Below are 24,118 nucleotides of genomic sequence, written 5' to 3'. Positions count from 1 at the left end.
ATAGCATTTAGCCTATTGTAGGTCTAAAATTTTGTTCATAATGGTCTTAAAAATGTCTTAAGTCTTAAATTTTACTAGGTAAAGCCTGCAGAAACCCTGGATGGTCTTTGTGAATGCTTATGGAATGATGGATTTGGGAAACACTGGATAGCTGAAATGCTTCGAAGAACAGCTTCCTATTTTAATTGCCTAACAAAGGTTTTGGGAAACACCGTACTACACTGTAAACCCAACAGTCAACTTTATCAAATAAAATGAGTGTCACTAACTCAAAATTTACTGAAGGTTCTATTATAAAAACTGATTTGAACTCAAAACTAAAAAATATTTATCCAATTAAATATTGTTGGGCCAACAACTCCCATAATTCTGATAGGTAGCTCAAACTGTAATAACAAATGCAGATTTGGGCTTTTGCGCATCTCCGTTCACGCATATCCGCCATTATCGTGTGCCCGCCCTGCATGAGCGCCACGTGTTCACGTCACGTGCACACAAGACAGTCACAGTTGCGGCAAAACCAAATGCTGAGTTGAAATTCTTTTAACTTCTGAATCAACATTGGAGTTATTTTTGCATCCTGGAGGAAGGACGATACTACGGTTCAAGTATTTCTGTTAGACAGGTAATGTTCTGTTTTAAAATCTTTTAGTCACAGAGCTGATGCAGATGTTGTTACAAATCGGTTAATGTTATATGCACAGACGTGTTGTTCAGTCACTGAAATACTCCGGTGAATCATTGATGAGACTATTGTCAATTTCGTAAGGGCCTTTTACAGCATCGATAATGTAGATTTATATTTAGTTTAAAGATTGGTAAATACCGCTATACTGCCTAACCTGCTATACTGAGCAGAAGTTGCTTTTATTTTCACATTGGTTTATTTCTGAACAATGACAGCCTGTGATATTGATCACCGCTACTCTAAATATTCGCTCTGAAATAGCATGAAAGTGTGGCATAGTAATAAGTGAAATTCCTGCACCCCACCGGGCCAACCACCACATGCACTTCTAACTTGCGAATGACATGAACCAGTGGGTTGTCTGCTGTCGTGTCGCGGTGCGCACGTTCACGATTTCAGGAGGCGTGGCTTTGAAACACAGTCCCTCCCCTGCCGTCTAAAGCTAATATGCTAATCGATTAGCATTTTGTTCGATTAGCATCTAATACAGTCTGCAATTAGAGTATCAACAAATATTAAACCACCAAAATCACATTTGATGTAGTTTGTGGCAACAATTAAGTTCTTAAACTTTCACTTGCCACAAAGTTTGCATTTCCAAGCCCCAAAAAACACCATTGTAGCATACATTCAAATCTAAAACTAAAGCCATCTCTTCACATTTTACTATTAAGTTAAAAAGTGTTTTCATCAAGAAGATAAGCAACTCTGTTTAATCAGATCTTAAAAATACTGACAAAGCACAACGGGTAATGTTAACACCCCACATGAGTTTTTCTCATGCATAGTAAATGAGTCTATTTTTATTTAACACTTGACCTATTCCACTGCAGACGCATGCTGCCTCAAAACAACCTCAATTAGCACTTTTAAAAAGTCTCCTAATGCACTCGGTTGTTGACTAGAGCTTTCTCTCCAAACTCAATTATCTTCTCTCCTTACTTAGTTTCATTTATTCTCCTATTTGTTTTTTGTTTTTTTCCGCGTCTCATCAAGATATTTATAGCTGAAATAAACCCCTCCCTTAATGTGCTTGTTTCTGTATTTGTCTTGTGCAGACTTTAGTATGGTTATGATTGTTTGGATCAATCCAATCAACAAATATTCCATCTGTGAGCTAGCTAACACTAAAGCTTTCTTAAACGGCATTGAAATAATAGGTAATTGATTAATATAAATAATAAATAAATAATGAATAAATAATAGAATTATAGTATGATATCTATACTATACCTTTCGTTATACAGAAGTCAACATTTGAAGTAGAGCTGCACGATATTGGAAAAATCAACACAACATTTCTGTGATGTATACTGCAAAATGATTACCATTTCAGCAGATGACTTTAATATCTCTACTTGAAAAGGATAAATGATTTTAGATTTAGGTTGAGATGATTCTATAGAAAAGTGCATCTGAATAAAACGTAATAAACTATTCACAGACATAGATAAAAACAAATTTTAAAAAGAAACACTTAAAATACACAATTTAGGTATGTGCGATGTCGACCATAGTATGGATCGTCGTTATTGCCGACGGTGAATTAATTATTTGTAGCCTACCATTTCAACTAACTGAACCGCATGGTCTTGTTTTACCCATAACTAAACCATAAATAAATAAAGATACGTTACACAAATTACCACCTGTCAATCACTTATTTTGCAGGCAAAATTTTGTCGTAGAATTTCTACAAAGTATGTTGCTGTAAACTTGCAGAGTTTTTTCGTCACATCCATAACGCATTTTTGATTTTCCTCGTTTAAAATATAAAATATGGTTTCAGACTGATATTTTTTGTGATCCCATAACTCTGTGGTTAGTTGTTTTGGAAAATATAAAGAGACGTTTCAATATAATGTTAACATATACTCTCACTGTCAATTTATGTTTTGAGATTTTACGGCAAATGTCAAATCTGTACTGATGTCTCCTCTGCTCGTTTGCAGATAGAACAGAAGCTGTTAAAGTCCAAAATTCAAAAATACTAAAATTAACCGGATAAATTTTAGGTAGATTTTTAAAATGTATTTCTTTTGCCTTGTTAAAAATGCAATATTTATGTATTTTCTATTCCAGTCTCCAGAGGTAAATTTGTTTTTTTTATTCACACATTCATTCATTTAGCAGTCTCTGTATTGATTACTGTGTTACTTTTACAAGTATAACTTCTAAAAATCAATAACACTATCTAATTCACTGTGAACAATGTTGTACTTTGATAGTCATTTGCTAATATGATTTCCCTATTTAGAATTTGCAAAGAATTATTTTCTGAAATTATATTATTAAGATGAATGTCTGAATAAACGAATATAAAACCAACTTTACCTCTATCCTCCAGTAAAACTTTCCTCTAAAAGAAATTTTCCTTTTAAACTGAAAAATTTGACGCACAAACCTATTGTTATCATCCAACTAGCTACCTTTTCCTCATTTAGTGACGTAAGACCAAATGATGCAATGTTCCATTAATAATTAAAGCAAGAAATTATACACATAGGCTACGAACTTCCCATTTAAATGGTAACATAAAAGAGCTAGACTCCTGCCTCAAATGAATATCTCAACACTGGTGATATGATTACGTTACCTTGACAAGGCATTCGTGTGGACTTCATGCATAATTAAAAAACATTAGTTTGTTCACAATCAACGTTTGCATCGAACATCCCCAACACCCTAACCTGTTTCCTTAGTAGGCAACTCACTAGGATTTGACACACAACCGATGTGGTCATCCGTTTTTTGTTTTCATCTTCCAGAAAGCCTCCGCGATAAACAACAAATCACAATCGCTCAAAATGCAAAAGTCTCACCTTTCACACGGAGTAACAGTAGATATAATCCAGGTCTTCTCCGATCATTTTACACACTTCAACTGAACTCACAGCATGTTGATGTGTGTTTCTCATACTGCTGCCATCTTGTCCTGAGTCCACAGCACCATCACCCACATCTTTACACCTCAAATAGCCTAACAATACGCGCTATTCACGACACAGAACCGAGTCCGGGACATTGCGTTGATGCTTGAGCTCTGGTTTTGGTGGTATGGGCGGTGGAGCCCATGTTGTGTGCGGGGAAGAGCAGCTCTGACAGTCGATGTCATGTCCCTCTGCACTCACTCGCTCGCTCACTCACTCTCAGCTGCGCGAGGAATGTTTGCTGCTTATGACACTGCGTCAGGCTGAACTAATCGAGCGACGAGACAGAACAGTCGATTCAGACGTGACGGCAACCCTGTTAAAAAAAGAAAAAAAGAAAACAGTGGTAGCCATAGTTACCGCAATACACAACACACAGTAACGTTAGCAAAGAGCTTAGAATGGTGATTCCATGCTCTTTGACGTTAGTCAAGTTAGTTTTTGTACTATTATTATGTAAATTTCACGTACACAAATGCAACTTGCAGAACGCAAACCTCATAGTGCTAGAAAAAGAAATGAAATGTATTAATTTATTCACTTTATTTCAGCTTAGTCCCTTTAATAACCAGGGGTTTCCACAGCAGAATGAACCGCCAACTTATATATATATATATATATATATATATATATATGTGTGTGTGTGTGTGTGTGTGTGTGTGTGTGCGTTCAACTGGTGTTCATACAAAATGTCCACAAGTATAGTTATAATGTAGGATTATGTAGGCTTGTGGGGATTTTTTTTGGCCAACCATGAGGAAAGAGGCTCGTAAATAATCCAGAATGAACCATTTTGATAAATGTAAAAGTGCAGAATGTTTTCTGTGAGGGTTGGGTTTATGGAAAGGGTTGGGAATAGCACACAAAATACAGTCCTTACGATATAAATGTGATTATGTTTATAAGAACCTCCCTTGAAGCATGAAAATGTGATGTGCATGTGTGTAGGCTAAACACAGATAATAAATAAAAAATGTAAATTAGTACATGACATAAAAAAGCAGTGGTGGTCAATACAATATAGTACATGTTGAATCATGAAGATTTTAAAATGATAATCTTTAAAAATCACCGTAACCTGTGTTTAAGTGGTTCATGCTGAATTAACCTCAGTTGTCTGCCTGAGTGCTTGTGTTTTGTCATCTCCAAATGTCAGCCGCCCACAGAAGAGATGCTGTTTATCTGATTGTTACTGACCTACAGTAAGCTGGATTACACTGGATACTGTTTTACTGCATTCACTAAAGATACTAATTAGCATAAACCTGTCGTTGACACATTTTTTGTAAGTTTAAAGCAGCTGAAAAGAGACAGAACAGCGGCAACCTTTAACAATGAGGTACTTCAGTTTGTTTAGTTGAATGCTACTTGTTTGTGGATGCGCATAAGAAACACCGCTCAAGCAATTTGGTCAGCTCTGTTTGACCAGCTGGGGTTTTTAGTCCCTTCTGCATTGTCTCTGGTAAGAGGATGTCAGGCGGTAGGGGAGGTGGTTTCTAAATTACTCAGTGGAAAAGTGCTACAATGACATACAGTAAGTGTTGAAAGAACTGTTTAGCTTTTACAGCTGTAATGTTTATACTTGAACATCTGAAAAGTATAAAAATACTTTCAACTCATATTTGGGTAAAATATGAACAAACCCAACCACTCGATTAAAGATTAAAATAACTTGTTTACCTTTAACCTATAATGGCTGAGTTTTTTTTATTGGTGTGTCTTTTTGTTAATCATATATGTTTGTGGTGATCACACGACTGTAATGCATAAACGTAAAATACTTAATAAAGTTATAATACAATTTGTAAATAATACATTTTAAAATACACTAATTATATAGTTCACCACAAATATTTCAGAAAAAGTTTATTTACGTTTCTCTATATTTTGTATTGAAGCAAAAAATAAACATTTATTTTTGAGAAAAAAAAAAAAAAAAAAAAAAAATATATATATATATATATATATATATATATATATATATATATATATATATATATATATATATATATATATATATATATATATATTAGGGATGTAACGTTTCACAAAGATCATGGTTCTGTTCGATACGACACAGTGGTGTCACAGTTCATTATGTTTTTAACACAGCAAAAAAATGAAAAACCTAGAGGATTTCTCTGATTTTTTTTTATTGTTTTAAAACTAACATCATTAAAGTATGATCTTTTTTTCTTTTACTTTAAACAGTGATAGAGCTATACTTCTGGGCTTTCTGCTTAGCAGCAAATAAAACAAATCCTTCTTTTTACTCAAAATCAAAAGGCTACTTATAAAAAATAAATGTAATATTGTAGTAGTTAAACAAATAGAAAAGAACAATTTAGTTTTTTTTTTTTATAGAACTCAGTTTCAATCAATTTTTATGTACTTTTTTATTTTAGAAAGATGAGTGTCCACCTTTTCTTCAGACAGCACAGATCTGCTTGATTTGACTGTCACCTGCTATTTTAGTGGACCTGAAAGCAGGAATTATCTGACTGAAATGGGCTTATGAAGGAATAATGTAACGGGGCTCTATTACTTGTAAGATGTTCTTCAAACCGAAATTTCCACTACCGATTAAAGTGTCATTGCTACAGCTATAAATGTATCGATCGCCTCGGTGATTTGTTTTGCTCTGTTTGTATATGTAGTAATTTCCTGTCTGAATGTTGCATGGATAATTGCATGTAGTGCGCGTGTTTCCAGTTTTCGGCTAATTCCAGTTACTGATTCCGTGATGTCAGTGTAAATAAATTGACATGCTCAAATATTATTGCTAAAATAGCTTACTGTCATAGCAGATGTCATTGTTTTTTATCCACCACTCTCTTGCCATCACCCTCATAACTTACAGGGAAACCAAAGTGCTTTCAAACGTCAGACCCGCTGTTGGTTATATAGGAGGATTACATCAACGTTACTAGCCATTTTGCGAGGTGTGCCTGACTGGAGTAGTGTTTGGAGGTGGGCGGGTAAGGCAGAATGTTGCCTGTCACGTCATTTGGGATGCCTTGTTGAGCTTTGTTGCCCTAAAAACATTATATTTTGTACACTTTTTTAAATCTTTTATATATTTTCCTAACTATAACAATTTCAGTTTTTACTGTACTATTTGCATGAAATTGTACATGTTTTTTGTTAATCATTTGGATTTTTTGACAACTGATGTGATGTCTTAGATGAGACAAAGGATGCTTTTTTCCTCTTGATAATTCAGTTACCTCATTTTGTTGTTCATAACTGAGTGAGGGTGTGGCAAACAAGTTGCCTTAGTTCTTATTGCAATGTCCAGCCTGTTACCCTGTTAAATATATGATTATGGTGATTACACAATTGTAATGCATGAACGTAAAATACTTAATGAAGTTATAATACAAATTGTAAATAATACATTTTAAAATACACTAATTATATAGTTTACTCCAAATATTTCAGAAAAAGTTTATTTATTTTTCTCTTTATTGTCTATTAAGATGAAAAAAAAAAACATTTATTTATTCTTTTTTTTTTTTTTTGGGGGGGGGGGTATAATAATAATAATAATAATGGGGTTGAATGTATATATTTTCACCCCACTTTTGGTAAAATTATATATATATATATATATATATATATATATATATATATATATATATATATATATATATATATATATATATATATATATATATACATACATACATATATTAGTAAACCTGCAAGTAGTTTTATTTATAGAATCTAAAGTATTTAAAAATACAAGTCCACATTTTAAATAATTAAGCATCACATATTTTTTTCATACTTAATTCTTTCTACAGTGCTTGTTTAGAAAGACTGTATTCCTATTCTCACGTTGTGGTTAGGGATTAATCATTTTTAAACTAGTCACGTGATTCTCCGTCCACCGTTTAGCCTCATGCTGTTAACCTGGTTTCAGTTAATTATGGTCATCTGTTTGCCCTGAATGTGGTGAGGCAAAAGCCCATTTCCAGCTGCTCTGCCAACAGGTGTGTGTGTGTGCGACTGTCTGAGCTCTCACCATTTATATCCTACTGGCCTGTCAGTCAGTCTGGAGGCTTTGTAAATACTTAAGACATTTGTTACAGGCATTTGCAATTGTAGAGGGACATTTAAGTGTTGTGGTTTAATCCTGCCGCACGTGCTCTACGTGTTATCTATTGAAGTAGACTACTCTGCGTTCTGTTAGTACAGCCTGACATGCGCGGAGCATTATCCCGCGTTCTGCTGCCCTCTGCTGTTTAGAAAAAGTAACATACACGAAAGCTAATATTTTAATGGGATATGGCTCCATAAACTAAAAATTTTCTCACTATCAGTTCAGACTCCCATTGTAGGAACTAAATAGTATGGAAGTGGCTGTTTTATTTCCCCCAAACATTTTTTCAGTAAATCTTCCTTTGTGTTAAGACGATAAAGTTGAACTAGGTTTGGAACAAGTGGAGGCTGAGTAGGCTTAAAAATGAAATGTAGCCTAATTTTATGGTCAACTGCAGTATTTAAGTTTAAAGGTACATTACTTAAAGGTACAGTACCTTTAAGTTTGAGGTTTGAAGAAAACAGTAAGATTTTCAGTGTAAAGGAACAGGAGATAGAAGTACAGTCCGCAGGGGGTTATTATTGTGTGGTTCGAAAAACGCCTCTCAATGGCAAAGGTCCAGAGTTTGTCCCATGAGCTTACTTGTCTAATTTTGACTGCTTCACCATCATAAATTGTGAAAATAACCCATTGAAAACGTCTTTAAGACTAAGCGTAAATCTCTGTTGACTGTCACATTAGTATGACTTCAGCTAATCAGTTTTTGTTCAAGGCAAACTATTATTTTTCATGAGTCCAACATCCAGCTGTGCACCAAAAGGGGCCCAAATTAAAAATGAATTTGAATACTAATTTGGCTAGTGCTGGTATCCATTCATTTTCAATCAAATGTACTTTTTTACTGACAACTCACAAAGCTCGTTTACTATAATTTTGTTCTATTGTGCTACCCACTGCACCACTGTACTGCCCTAAATTCATATTTCTTTATTCTAAATCTTTGGGAAATACTTTGGTAGCTCTACGTTAAATAGTGTGGCTATGATGATCAGCCGGCAAGCTAATACAGCTAAAATGCAGTATTTAAAAAAAACGAGGCAGATAACTCCAAAAAGGTCCACAATTTAGGAAGAAAACAAAACTTACATCAGTGTTTCTCAACCACGTTCCTAGGACCACCAGCTCTGCATTTTCCACCTCTCCTTAACCAAACACACCTGATTCAGATCATCAGCTCATTAGCAGAGACTACACCTGTAATGGGTGTGACAGACAAAGGCGACATTCAAAACATGCAGTGCTGGTGGTCCTCTAGGAACGTGGTTGAGAAACTCTGCCTTACACCTTCCCTGCTTAAAAATAAACAAGAAAAACAAAATACAAAAAAACAGCATATACTCTATGTTTTGATGCTGGTCTTGCTGGTTTCAATACTGGTCTAGCTGGTTTCAATGCTGGTTTTGGTCTCAATGCTTGTCTTGCTGGTTTTAATCCGGTTTTGGGGGTAAGCTTAAATGAGTAATGAAACAGTGATAGAAGTACAGCTCCATGGCCAGGGGGTTATTTGGTGGTTAGAAAGACCCTCCTCAATGACAAAGGTCCAAAGTTAGTTTGTCCAATGAGCTCATTTGTCCTATTTTGACTGCTTCACCATCATAAATTCTAAAAAAAAAAAATAACCAATTGAAAAAGGCTTTAAGACTAAGTGGAATCCTCTGTTGACCGTCACATCAGTGTGACTTCAGCTAATCAGTTTTGTTCAAGGCAAACTATTATTTTTCAACATCCAGCTGTGCAAGAAAACACAATCTGACATAAGAGAAGTCATCCTTTACTACTGGATTGTTTTTAAATAGAGAAAACATTTTACTTGTAACTTTTATTCTGAATCTTGTAACAAATATTCTTGAAATAAAAATAGCCAAAGCACTAAAATACTAATTTGGCTATCCATTAATTTTTAATCACATGTACTTTTTACAAGAGAGGCAAGACAAATCATGAAACCCTTTTATTATTATTATATTTTATCTTTTTATTTTTCAAACAGCCAAATTCTGACTGAGGAAAGTTGAATGTGCTGGCCAATTTGTTACATAAGTGACAATAGACAACAGTTTTTGTTTAAAACTTTAACAGATTTTTAAAAAATTATAATGAAATATGATGTAATAAATTTGAATATTAAAAATAAATATTTATTCATATTTCTTTATTCTAAATCTTTAGCAAATATTTTGGTAGCCTACTTTAAAAATTGTAGTTATAATGACCAGCCGACAAGCTAATCCAGCTAAAACGCAGCCTTACACTATCCCTGCTATAAAAAAAAAAACAAAAAAAAACCTAGCATACTGGTAAGGTATGTATTGTTGCTGGTATGCAGGTCTTGCTGATTTTAATGCTGGTCTTGCTGGTTTCAATGCTGGTTTTTACTGGTCTCGATGCTGGTATTGCTGGTTTTAATGCTGGTTTTGCTGGTCTCGATGCTGCTCTTGGTGTTTTTAATGCTGGTTTTTGCTGGTCTCGATCCTGGTCTTGCTGGGTTTAATGCTGGTATTGCTTGTTTCAATGCTAGTTTTGCTGGTCTCGATGCTGGTCTTGCCAGTCTCGATGCTGGTTTTGCTGGTCTCGATGCTGGTCTTGCTGGTTTCAATGCTGGTTTTGCTGGTCTCGCTGGTTTTCATGCTGGTCTTGCTGGTTTTAATGCTGGTCTCGATGCTGGTTTTGCTGGTTTCAATACTGATTTTGCTGGTCTCAATGTTGGTTTCAGCAAGACCAGCATCGAGATCAGCAAAACAAGCATCCATACCAGCAAAACCAGCATTGAAACCTGCAATACTAAATATGTCTTTATAAGCATATGTTACAACTAAAACTCTGTCTGTCACAACTTGCCCCACAGGTGGGGTAAATAGTATTTTTTACTCCTGGCACTTTTGGCAATGCACATACGTCCGGCGATCATACAACCAGTGCTCATTTGTAGGAGAGGCTTGTGTGTTGTTGGTTAAAAATATGGTTTGTCTAACCATATATTTTATATTTGGCCAAAACCAAAAAGTGTTACACGTCCCCCGCTCTCCCCATACCACATGTTTTTGGACTTATGGGGGAACCCGGAGCACCCAAAAAACACACTTACGAAAACACAGGGAGAACATGCAAACTCCACATAGAAACGCCAACTGACCCAGCCGAAGCTCGAACAAACAAACTTCTCGCTGTGAGGCGAACTACCCACTGTGCCACCGTGCAGCCCAAAACTGAGTATTGTAGACAAATCTACTGATTATAAATCTTAAAAGGGTTACCTATAAAAATACCTAGAAGTCCTGAACATTACCAATGAACAGCATGTTTAAGATAAAGAAAAACAAAATAAGTCAAAATGTCAAAATAAGTCAGTTTTGTCAATAAACCACCTTCTAGCAGACAAAAAATGCATGGAAAACTGGTCAAAACATGATGTTCATGAACGTAAATTAATTCAGTCTGTTGTAAGAACAGCCAGCAAACGGAGCGGATCTGTGTGTACAAGACGTGCTGTCATGACGACGGACGCTGTTGCTACAGCTGCACGTGTAGCGTCTTCTTCACGGCTGATTTGCCTCTTTGTTTAGAAGGATTAAAAGAAAGAAACCTTTTAATTTTATTTATATATTTATCTAAATTTCTATATAGCCCAAATCAGCAGTATGACGTCCGTGGAGGAGCTCAGAGCGTGTGCTTTGCTGCAGGATTGCGCTGATCAGCTGTCAGTGTTAGGAAATATTATACGCCCCGGAGCGGAGACTGTGAGTAACAACATCAAATTTAGGACATTTAGTAATCTGCTTCCTGCTACATTTGCTCGGTTATGCCCGATATGCTTGTTAAATTATGTTTTATATTTAGTGTCATGGCCAATAATTATTGGTGAATTAAACAAAGTTAGGATTTGTTGGTTGATAGGCTATTATATGATGTTGTTGCGTTAAACATTATTTTAAACAGTTTCAAGTCATGAAATTATTTTTAGTAGGGTAGAGCGGGGCACAAAGTAACACTTTTTGGTTTTGGTCAAATAATTGGTCAAATTCACAGCTGTCACATCCATAACGACACTTTTTTCTCATAATGCAAAAATGTCAAATAAAATAAAATCAATTCAATAGTTAGCCGACTCATATCCGTTTGATTATCATTGTTTCTTTTGGGTTGTGCAGTTTAATTAACAGAATTTCTACAAAGTCTTATGAAGACTAAACTCCCAAACATACTAAACTCTCATATATATATATATATATATATATATATATATATATATATATATATATATATATATATAGCACATTATGAGGAGGTAGCACTGGTGATCATTTAACCAGTGCTCATTTCTAGGTGAGGCGTGTGTGTTAAAAAAAAATCAAAAAAATTATATGTATATATATATAGTGCTGTAAAAAGCTAATGCGTGTACATGTAATTTGTGCATGTGTTTAAATGTGACATTCTGTAGTGCATAGTTATTGTCCAGTATGCCCACAACGTCATAAAAAAATTATATTATGTTTGATTTAGGTTGTGATGTCAGGTGACCAAAATTCTATGTCTTGCCAGTGTCTAAGGACGTTATTTTGATATCCAATAATGACGTCAAATGACGTTGATATTTTATCGATTGTAGCTTGTTAGAAAGAGACCAAAATCCACAGCTGAGCCAACATCTTAAACCAAAGTCATATTAACGTCAAATACTGACATTTATTCATCAGGTATGGCAACCAAAATCCAACGTCTGTGTCACCGACTCGGTCCCAGTCATTCCCCTCGCTGACCAGCAGAGGTCACCATCTCCGGACTTCTAACCATTACGTCATCCATTCACCCTGATCCCAGCACACCTGTTCTCCATTCCACTAATGACCCACGTACCACATATAAGCAGCTCACACACACACTTCAGTGCGAAGTCTTGTTTAGCCCCGGCCAGCATTTCTGAGCGTTCTATCCTGCCTGATCTCCCGTTTACCACTTCAGCCCGTTTCACGACTCTGCTCTGTCTTCTGCCTGCCCTCGACCAAAGCCTGTTTCCTCGGACTCTGATTCTCGCTGCCTGCCCTCGACCAAAGCCTGTTACATGGACTCTGAATCACGCTGCCTGCCTCTGACCCAAGCCTGGTAATCACTCTGCGTCTGTTATCTGCTAAACCTCCTTTGATGTGTATGTTGTATGTCCGCACAGCCGTGCGAGTTGTTGATGTTTAAGTGTGACTTAATAAATACTGCAAAATGGATCCCTCCATGTCAGTCTCCCCGTTACAGAAGACTTCGCCCAACACGGATCCCGCAGCCATCCAGGTTTTGTCTCACGAAGTCACAGCACAAGCTCAGGTATTGTCTACTTACCAACAACAACTAACACATCTAACTCAGTTAACAGACGAACTGGTGAAATCCCTACAAAACCTGCAAGCTGCTGCCACTGCGCAACCCACCGCCAACTACTCTCCAAGTCCACTTGTTGTTGCACAACCCCCGATGACTTCCGGAGTTCGATTGGCATTCCCTGACAAGTTCTCAGGTAACCCAGCAAAATGTAAAGGCTTCCTACTGCAATGTAAACTGTTTATCGCCCAACAGCCCCATCTGTTTAAGGACGAGAATGGGAAAATTGCTTTTGTGTGCTCACTGCTCACTGTAAAAGCGCTAGACTGGGCTACTGCAGTTTGGCCAGACAGTACCCCGATATTTCCCTCGTTTAATGACTTTCTCAAACGTTTCTGCACTGTGTTTGATCATCCGGAGGGTGGTCGCAACGCTGGCGAGGAGCTACTGTGCATCCAACAGGGAGATCGCTCCGCAGCTGAGTTCGCACTGCAGTTCCGCACCTTGGCAGCGCAAACTGGCTGGGCTGATGATCCGCTTACCACGCTCTACAGAACGGCTTTAAAACCAGAATTGCAGAAAGAGATGGCATGTCGTGACGAGGGAAAAACACTGGATCAACTAATCAAACTTTCTATAAGGTTAGACACTCTCCTCCGCACTCGCAATCCACTGTGCTCAATTGCTTCCAGTCCTGTATCCCCTGAGACCTCCGCTGAACCCATGCAATTGGGTAGAACCCGCCTGAACCCAGAGGAGCGAGAACGACGGAGAAGAAATCACCTGTGCATTTATTGCGGACTTCCAGGTCATACGAAGGTTTTATGTCCCCACAAGCCTCTCCCTAAAACCGTCTCGGTGAGTGCAACCACTATGTTCACTACCACTAATAATGTTATGAATTTGCCTGTCATTCTGAGAAACAATGGAGATGAAATTGAGACTATGGCCATGATCGATTCAGGAGCCGCTGGCAACTTTATTGATTACACGTTTGCCACCACTCACTCCATTCCCTTAACCTCCTGTGATTCCTCCATCGCCATCACTGCTGTAGACGGGCGCCCTTTGGGAGAGGGACACATAAAATTCCAGACTCAACCAATCTCTCTTCAAACAGGCTCTCTCCATGAAGAAGAGATTTCCCTTCTTGCCATCGAGTCCCCCAAGCACTCTGTAATTCTTGGGTTACCATGGCTACAACAACATGACCCTCAAGTCTCCTGGAGAACTGGTGAGATCACAAAATGGAGCAATCAATGCTTTACCCAATGTCTGCATTCTGTTTCCCCTGTCCAGATCAACACAATTACCAACACAGAAGACCCTGAACTCTGTCATGTTCCTGATGCTTATCATGATTTAACTGAGGCATTTAACAAACAGAAGGCTACCAAGCTCCCTCCACATCGTGAAAATGACTGTGCCATCGAACTACTACCAGGCACCACGCCCCCTCGTGGCCGCATCTTCCCCCTCTCTCAACCTGAAACTGAAGCTATGAAGAATTACATCTCTGAGGAGCTAGAAAAGGGCTTTATCCGACCATCTACCTCACCCGCTTCAGCAGGCTTTTTCTTCGTCAAGAAGAAGGATGGCAGCTTACGCCCATGCATTGATTACCGAGGCTTAAATGAGATCACAGTCAAATACCGCTACCCCTTGCCATTGGTTCCAGCCGCCCTTGAGCAACTCCGATCCGCCCAGTATTTCACTAAGTTGGACCTCCGTAGTGCATATAACCTCATCCGCATACGACAGGGAGACGAGTGGAAAACCGGGTTCTCTACAATCGACGGCCACTATGAATACCTCGTTATGCCCTTCGGCCTAGCAAACAGTCCTTCCGTGTTCCAGGCTTTTGTAAATGAGGTATTTAGAGACATGCTCAACAAATGGGTCATAGTGTATATTGACGACATCCTGGTCTACTCAAATTCGCTATCTGAGCATATTCAGCACGTCAGGGCAGTGCTCGAACACCTCATTCAAAACCAGCTATATGCAAAGATCTCCAAGTGCGAATTCCATCAGACCTGCATTTCGTTCTTGGGTTACATCATCAGTCCCGAAGGCGTGGCCATGGACCAGCAAAAGGTCGACTCCGTGACACAATGGCCACAACCCGAAACCATAAGACAACTTCAACGATTCCTGGGCTTTGCTAACTTCTACAGGCGCTTCATAAGAAACTTCAGTTCAGTCGCTGCTCCACTTACCGCCATGGTAAAAGCTAACAACGCTCGCCTCAAATGGAACCCAGACGCTGTCCGAGCGTTTACTCAGCTCAAAACCCGCTTCTCCAGTGCACCCATTCTGCGTCATCCTGATCCCGAGCAACCCTTTGTAGTTCAAATTGACGCATCCAACACTGGAATTGGAGCCATCCTGTCCCAAAGATCACTAGTTACGAAGAAGCTCCATCCCTGTGCCTTCTATTCTCGCAAACTCAACTCCGCTGAACGGAACTACGATGTGGGAAACCGAGAACTCCTCGCCATGAAAGCCGCGCTAGAAGAATGGAGACACTGGCTTGAAGGCGCCAAACATCCCTTCACTGTCATCACCGATCACAAAAACCTGGAATATATCCGCTCCTGTAAACGTCTGAATCCTAGACAGGCTCGATGGGCTCTGTTTTTCACTAGATTCGACTTCCAAGTCACCTACATCCCTGGCTCAAAAAACATCAAAGCAGATGCTCTTTCCCGCCTCTCAGACGATGAAACCTCCGAATACAATGATGAACCCATAATCAAAGATCCTCTCATTGTCGCTCCTATCCAGTGGGACATCGAACATGAAATCCTTCAAGCCGCCGAAACCAGTCCCACACCACAATCCTGTCCTGAAGACAAGATCTTTGTTTCTCCGTCACTTCGAGAAAAGCTCATCTCCGAGATACATGACCACCCCAGTTCCGGTCATCCAGGCAGCACAGCCACTGTACAATTGATTCAATCCCGCTATTGGTGGTCATCCATAAACAAAGACGTCATCAACTTCATCAATAAATGCTCACCCTGCCAAATGTCTAAACACTTCCGTCACCGTCCAGCTGGATTACTCCAACCCCTGGAGGTGCCACACCGTCCCTGGTCACACATCGCCATCGACTTCGTCACCGACCTACCCATATCACAAGGCAAAACCACTATCCTCACAGTAATAGATCGATTTTCTAAATCCTGCCGTCTCATTCCCATACCCAAACTGCCTACAGCCATGGAAACAGTCGAGTTACTCTGTGAGTATGTGTTCCGGTACTATGGTCTCCCCGAAGACATCGTCTCGGATAGAGGTCCCCAGTTTACATCCCGACTCTGGTCAGCATTCTTCAAAAATCTCCAGGTTAATATCAGCCTAACATCCGGCTATCATCCCCAATCCAACGGGCAGACAGAGTGCTTGAACCAGGAAATTGGCAGATTCCTCCGCACATATTGTCACTCTAACCAGAGTGAATGGGCTAAATTTCTCATGTGGACAGAATATGCTCAAAATTCCCTAAGAAAGGCATCCACTGGATTAACTCCATTTCAATGCGTACTGGGCTTCCAACCTCCTCTCTTTCCCTGGTCCGGCGAGACCTCTGAACTCCCCGCTGTGGATACCTGGTTTAAAAACTGCGAAGAGGTCTGGAACGCAGCTCACACTCACCTCTCTCACGCCGTACGGCGTTTCAAGGAACAAGCCGATCGACACCGACGTTCTGGTCCCATGTATTCCCCAGGACAATGGGTATGGCTTTCCACCCGTGACTTACGCCTCAAACTGCCCTGCAAGAAGCTCAGTCCCAGGTACGTGGGTCCGTTCCAAATTGAAAGACAAATATCTCCTGTTTCGTTCAGACTGACACTCCCTAATCATTTTCGTATTTCTCCCACTTTCCATGTCTCTCTGCTCAAGCCTGCTGCTGGTCCAGCCGAGGCGGATAGGGAGGTGGCAGCCGGTGAACAGGGTCCCCCGCCTCTCATGATCGATTGTGAGGAGGCCTACCAGATCCACGAAATCCTGAGATCCAGACGCCGGGGTGGACAACTCCAATATCTCGTTGATTGGGAGGGGTACGGCCTGGAGGAGAGATCTTGGATTAACCGCAAAGACATCCTAGACACCACACTACTGGAAGAGTTCCACTCACAACATCCGGAGATGCCGGCCCCTCGCCCCCGTGGAAGACCCCGGCGTCGAGAATTGCCTCACTTCAGGAGCCGTTCGTTGGGGGGGGGCTCTGTCACCGACTCGGTCCCAGTCATTCCCCTCGCTGACCAGCAGAGGTCACCATCTCCGGACTTCTAACCATTACGTCATCCATTCACCCTGATCCCAGCACACCTGTTCTCCATTCCACTAATGACCCACGTACCACATATAAGCAGCTCACACACACACTTCAGTGCGAAGTCTTGTTTAGCCCCGGCCAGCATTTCTGAGCGTTCTATCCTGCCTGATCTCCCGTTTACCACTTCAGCCCGTTTCACGACTCTGCTCTGTCTTCTGCCTGCCCTCGACCAAAGCCTGTTTCCTCGGACTCTGATTCTCGCTGCCTGCCCTCGACCAAAGCCTGTTACACGGACTCTGAATCACGCTGCCTGCCTCTGACCCAAGCCTGGTAATCACTCTGCGTCTGTTATCTGCTAAACCTCCTTTGATGTGTATGTTGTATGTCCGCACAGCCGTGCGAGTTGTTGATGTTTAAGTGTGACTTAATAAATACTGCAAAATGGATCCCTCCGTGTCAGTCTCCCCGTTACAGTCTGATAGATGTCATAGTGGTAATGTCTAATAATATTAAGCTGTAACATTATTAGACGTTGATATTTGGTTGGTTTTAGGTTGGTCGTTGGACATTAAGGTTGGCCTGATATTGAGTTCTGACGTCAACCTGATTTTCATTTCCAAACAAAATGCAATGGCCGCATGACGTTAGGGTACAATGTCAATCTGACGTTATATTGACATCTTGTCCCTGCTGGGTGTTTAAGGCCATTTCGGTCATCATACAGTAAACATCCGTCATCTTCTCATCAGTGACATTCATCTAAATAGTTTGTGGACCAATGCTTGTAAAGATTTTACACATTGTCTTGGACACTTTTAATGCTTCCAACAGTGTTGCCAAAAGTAAAAATTTTACTATTTACTCCATCTAACAGACAGAGGGTTAGTTGTAACGTGCTTAAAAAGGCAGATTTCGCACAATTAATTCAGTTTACTTTAAATAGTATGTTTCCTCAGTACTTAAGCCATTCATTCATTTTCTTTTCGGCTTAGTCCCTTTATTTATCCAGGGTTACCACAGAACCGCCAACTTATCCAGCATACTCAAATTACTGTAACTGAGTAGATTCTTTCAGGAATTGTACTTTACTAAGTAGTTTTAAAATATGTACTTTTACTCAAATACTGTTTTTGTGCAGTATCTGTACTTTTTCACTACTTTTTTTTCTACTCTTGTCTAAGGTGTTTGGTTAGAACAATCAGTCCTGTGATTCCCATCCAATCAAATCACACAAAGAAAAATCATATCATGCAGAAGACACAAAAGCAATTGTGAAAAAAAGTTGAGTAATATTTATAACAGATAATTTTACTCTACTTGCATTACATTTTTGGGCAAGTATTATAACTTTTACTTAAGTGTGATTTTTTTAGTACTCTCAGAACTATGGATAATGTAATGTGTAGATATAGTGCATTTTATTGTGTATGGCTATACACCCAAAGCACTTCACAACAATGGTGCTCTCCACTGGTGGTAAATTGTATGTAGTGTATGTATGTAAATGAGGCTGTTTCTCAGTGATGGGTTGCAGCTGGAAGCTCATCCGCTGCGTAAAACATATGCTGAATAAGTTGGCGGTTCATTCCTCTGCGGCGACCCCAGATTAATAAAGGGACTGAGCTGAAAAGAAAATGAATGAATGAACAAGGTGAGTTAAGCCTAGTTCACACTACAGGATTTTAAACATCTGCAGATCGCTGTGCCGTTCACACTACATAAATTGATTTTGTCGTTTAATCGCTGTGGTGTTCACACTACGCAACACTACGTGAATGATCAACAAGAGGGGGGTCACACATTACATGATCTGACCACAACTCATTCCCCAACAGCTCATTCAAGCTACCAAACCAGAGCCAATGAAATTTTGAGGGAGGAGTCATCAAAAAAGGCTGAACACTATAGGCTGCTTGTGTGCTGATTAGATCATTGACAGCATTTCAAGCTTTCAAGGAAGCATTTAAAAACATTGTCAATCAGCTGATGCATCAGCGGATTAATCGCTCATCTGCAAGGTTTTTATTTTTTTATTTTTGTAATTTTATAACTCTTTAAAATAAAACTAACATATCTATAACACCTTGACATTTTCTAAATATCAGTGTATTTTTTTCTAACATTTTATTATTATTATTATTATTATTATTATTATTATTATTATTATTATTATTATTATTATTACAAAACAGTAAAGAACTGAGCATTTCTACCTGTAATTACCATATTGGTCAAAATGACTGCATGCATGTGCACCCGCAGATTTCTTCCCGATTACAGCCAGATCTGTCGGGAAGCTCGTTAACTTCCAAATCGGGCTCAAATCACCTTAAAATCCTCTAGTGTGAACTAGGCTTTACTGAGCAAACTGATTATGCCAGAAAAGTCTTCCATATAGAGCTAAGCTGTAAGTCTAAGTGCAAATTGGAAAATGGAACAGAAGTTTCTGGCTGTGCCAAAACGGCCCCGTAGCGTTAGTAGTACACACAAAATGCAGCCGGATGTATGCCAGGGCATGTATTTGTGGTCTCCCATATATGTAGCCCAGGTAAGTATCCCCAATGAGCACTTATCACGTGGCAGTCACAACTATTGATGGCTGCCACATCTGCATAAATCCCCCAGCCATTAATGCAGCCTATTAATGGAGAAATTATTTCACTCACTGCAACTCCAGGCTGCAAGGAACCACAGAAGGTTCTTGGGCATCTTTGCTGGATATCTCCATGATGTGAGGGCCCTTAAAAATAGCAGCATTTATAGTAGGCAGCAGTACCCACCTAAGGGGATTGGTGGATCTAAAGATGGAGACCAACCCTGCTGACATCACTCATTAACATCATGAACTCCTACTGTGTGCCTATTGGCTCTACAATTGAGGTCCACTAACATAGGCATCATTCAAGGGCCAGATGCATGATTGAGAAAGCCTTTGGCATGACCTGCTCTTTATTCATTTATTTTTGAGGTCTCTTTTCAGACCCCAGACTTCAACACTGCTTTTGTTGCATGCTGTGTAATTTTATACAGCATATACTTTGCTACTGATGACATCTTTATCGAAGTGAATGGTGATGATAACTATGTCAACAATAAACTCAGCAATGAAGTCAGAGAAGTGGTGTTTGGTGACATCAAGAAGAACTATTAGGCGACAGCAATTTGTACACCTGACACCCATGATCCTATAGAGCAGGGTTATCCAAACTCGGTCCTGAAGGGCCATTGTCCTATTGAGTTTAGCTCCAACTTGCTTCAACACACCTGCCAGGAAGTTTCTAGTTTATCTAGTAAGAGCTTGATTCTAAGCCAGGTGTGTTTGATTGGGGTTGGAGCTAAACTCTCCAGGACATTGGCCCTCCAGGACCAAGTTTGGACACCTCTGCTATGGAGGAATTACCAACCTACGTCACACATAATGTCACATTGGATCCCGGTTGCAAAAAGAGACCGGTTGCAATAGCAAACATGTCATGTTGTGCGATAGGATGCCAAATTCTTTTACAGTACACCACACTGCTTTTAATGCCTAACGTAGATGTCTAAAAGGGAGCTGAATAAAGTAACGACCTAATTAAAAATGCTGGACTCTGCAATTCTCATTTCATATCAGGTAAGTTGACGCTATGCTGAATCATACACATTTCTCGTTTTTGATTGCAGCAATGATTTCAGCAATAATAGTTAAATATGGTGAATTAAACTGTGGACACTGAATTCTAAGAACGAAACCTAAACGTGTGTGTTCACATACCTTGCCGGTCAGGTGCAGTTCGTTGTCAGAATGCAGTTGTTCTGCTTGTTGATGATTACCCTGGCCTTGTATAGCTCTGTCTCTTTTTCCTTGTCCTTGACTAGGCAGAATCTCGGTTTTTAGCCCTACATAGTTTTGAATTTGGTAATCATTAATATTCATTGGGAGGATGCTATTGAAAATGGACCTGTCAGACGAACGCTGCTCACTTCGACGTTAATTTTGCAGAATAGCTGTGCTTATCACTGGGTGACGAGCTGTTATAATACGCTGAAAGTATTATGTAAATAATATATGTAATCAATATTAAGACAGCAACAAACTTTGTACCACATCGAATGTCATTCCCATGCTGTAAATGCTAGTGCTCCCGATTTTTACTGCAACCTTGCTTTACGCACATCCTGAATGTTTACAAACATGGTAATTAATACTAAGATGACTATGTTAAGCATCATGCAACTTCTCCCTTGTTAGAATTTTTTGAATCCCTAACCCTTATACTGTTGGGGATGTTTTCATCCCCTCTGGGGTGATTTTGCGTCTCAATTTGGCCATAGCTTTTTCTGTGTTTCAGCTAGCTGAATGTCTTTTGGTGACAAATTGCATTTTGACACATATTTTGAGAAAAAGATTTGATTAAAAAACATTAAAAAAAAAAAACTCAACAGTACACTCTGGGCAAATGTAGTACCATTTTGTTATGTTGGGGATGAAAACATGAAAAAAATACATCAGAATTTTTTTTTTTTTGTATAAATCTGTTATTCAACTGCCATCAGTTCTGTTTAGTCTGTTATTGCATATGTTTTGCTTACTTGTGGATTTCTTTTTAGTTTAAAGGGCATCTATTTTATCCTTTTTTAAGATTTAAGATAAGTCTTTTGTGTCTCTAGAGTATGTCTGTGAAGTTTCAGCTCACACTCATCAGATTATTTATTACCCCTTTCAGAACATTAGAGTTTTAAGCACTGAGCGCATTGTAGCTGTTTTTTCTTGCCTGTGCCTTTAAAGGATCATAAAACCCCGTTTTAGACCTCTAGTTTGGAAAAAGTCAGGAAAGTTGGTATCAAGCTCTGTTTATGTGGGAGTGTCAGGAGAGGGGGAGATGGATGGGTTTTCATTTGGGCATGCGCTGATTTTCATAGAGGCAAAATAAACACACAAACGCAGAGGAGAAAGACAGTGACTGTCATGGTTTATGGATCTGTGTGTTTCTCCTGTATGTTATGTATCATGCCTTATGCGTTGTCATTTGTGAGGGTGTGTGTTTGTTTACCTTTTGTGTTGACAAAGTGTTATAGGATCAGCTGATGTCATCAGCTGACTTAATCATCCTCCAGCTGATCCTTATTTGGCTGGCTATATTTTTCCTCCTGTGGTATGTTCTGGTTATCAGTCCGTTGTTTGTCTTTGTTCCTGTCTGTTGTTTCCCCAGAATCCTTCGTTCCGTTTGATGTCTTCATTGTGACCTGTGGCTCTCTTTGGTTTTGAACATTCTTGTCTTCAGTTCATCCAGTGGTATCCTTTGATACATTTTTCCTTTTTTTTTCAATAAATACTTGCAATTGGATCGTTTTCGTCTAGTGTCGTGACAGTGTTTGTTACCTCATATCGTATAAGAAACAAAAAACTACTAATTTCTCTGTAACTTAGATGCACTGAGTAGGTAGCGTCAGAAAGCCGTGTTTGTATAAACTATCCTGTAACAAAATGTGGTGAAAATTCAACAAGCAGGTAATAGTTTTATTGCGGTGCTTACATCTTTACACTTGGAGAGCAACATATACAGATATTTCAGTCCATAATATTGTAGTGAAATTAATGTACTGTAAACTTAGTTACCTAGAAATCATTTGACCAAGGTATGTCTTTAAAAACTGAAAGAGTACTGCTGACAATACGAACTAACTGTGCCATCTGAATAAAGAAACAAAGGGTACTGATCACACACACTTAGCAAATCTATAGAGACAGGACAGTCAACACCAACTGGAGCCGTGTTTTTATCAAGAGGAGACGAGCGGCAAATCCGGATTTCACTATTTCCACATGTGAAAAGCTCTAGGGTAAAAAATGTTCCATACAAACGTATTTCTGTCGCGTGCACTGTAATCCACAAGTGAGTCCAGCTGCGCTTTCATAGTGGGGAAATAAAAACAAAACCTTCATTGCAGCACATTTATAAATGCAACACTGACGACCCGGATCGCCATACAGTTCTTCTTTCACTTGTTTTGGCAACACAACGTGGCTCGTTTTTTGCCATTTGAACACTTAATCAGGTAAAAATAGTCTTCGAAGATATCATGCATATTAATGAAGTTGCACCGCATACACAATAGAGTCTATTGTGTATTGATTTGGTTCAAACTCATTGGTTTGAACCAAGTCTTACTCATGAATTAATGCTCAGAGACGTCACAATGTACTCCCAGGTACAGACGTCCACTCTCCATGCTGGAATACACACAAGTATCTAATCACCGTGAGGTAGCTTCAAAAATTTGTTTAAAACCGGAAGAACAAATTTGCTTGAAGTAAAGCAAAAACAACCAATTTTTACTTTTTTTGTGTAATATATGTGTCCTAATAGGGTTTTTAGCAGCATGGGACACAATATGACTGTCAACAGCTCAAAAAATGATTTAGTGTTTCGTGACCCTTCGCTGAAGATCATTTTATCTAACTAAGAGTTCAGTTTGAATAATCTAGATAACTGCTCATGCACATTATTGTCGTAAAACCCTGAAGGTCGAGCGTATGCATCGATTATGTTGTGTGCTATCATTGCAATAAGAACTAAATGGAGCTCTAAAATGACACAGCTGTTCACAGCGAGTGAGCCACGTTGGTTTTTAGAGTTCAAACATATAATAATTTAAACATAATAATCAAAAATTACAGTATGGCTTGCAACAAAGCAAGAGAGAAGGCTGACAGGACATTGCATCCTTTAAAATATAGGCCATTATTAAGGTTAAATTAATAGTATTTGTCACAAAACATTGAAATTGTTCTTGCACATGCGTGCGAAAGAGAAAGA

General features: G+C 39.0%; 2 protein-coding genes across 7 annotated transcripts in view; one reads left to right on the top strand and one right to left on the bottom strand.

Annotated features, from left to right (window-relative positions):
* Positions 1-3,839, bottom strand: part of hipk3b (homeodomain interacting protein kinase 3b) — a 95,018-nt gene extending 91,179 nt beyond the window's left edge. For both annotated transcript variants that reach the window (XR_012393772.1, XM_005159174.6), the window contains exon 1: positions 3,511-3,839. The gene's annotated coding sequence lies outside the window, so the exon portion shown is untranslated. The remainder of the gene's footprint in view (positions 1-3,510) is intronic.
* A 7,375-nt stretch (positions 3,840-11,214) lies between these two features.
* The window catches only part of drc9 (dynein regulatory complex subunit 9), a 54,934-nt gene continuing 42,030 nt past the window's right edge, over positions 11,215-24,118 (top strand). For 4 of the 5 annotated variants that reach the window (XM_073928777.1, XM_073928776.1, XM_068214704.1 and 1 more), the window contains exon 1: positions 11,215-11,460. In XM_073928777.1, coding sequence (XP_073784878.1) covers positions 11,362-11,460 — 99 coding nt within the window. In that variant the 5' untranslated portion in view covers positions 11,215-11,361. The remainder of the gene's footprint in view (positions 11,461-24,118) is intronic. The other variant, NM_001346240.1, reaches the window with a different exon arrangement.

This window comes from Danio rerio, chromosome 18 (genome assembly GCF_049306965.1).
Source record: "Danio rerio strain Tuebingen ecotype United States chromosome 18, GRCz12tu, whole genome shotgun sequence".
In the NCBI taxonomy this organism is placed as follows: Eukaryota; Metazoa; Chordata; class Actinopteri; order Cypriniformes; family Danionidae; genus Danio; species Danio rerio.
Note: the sequence above shows the minus strand (reverse complement) of the source record. Positions and strands in the feature narration are given on the sequence as shown.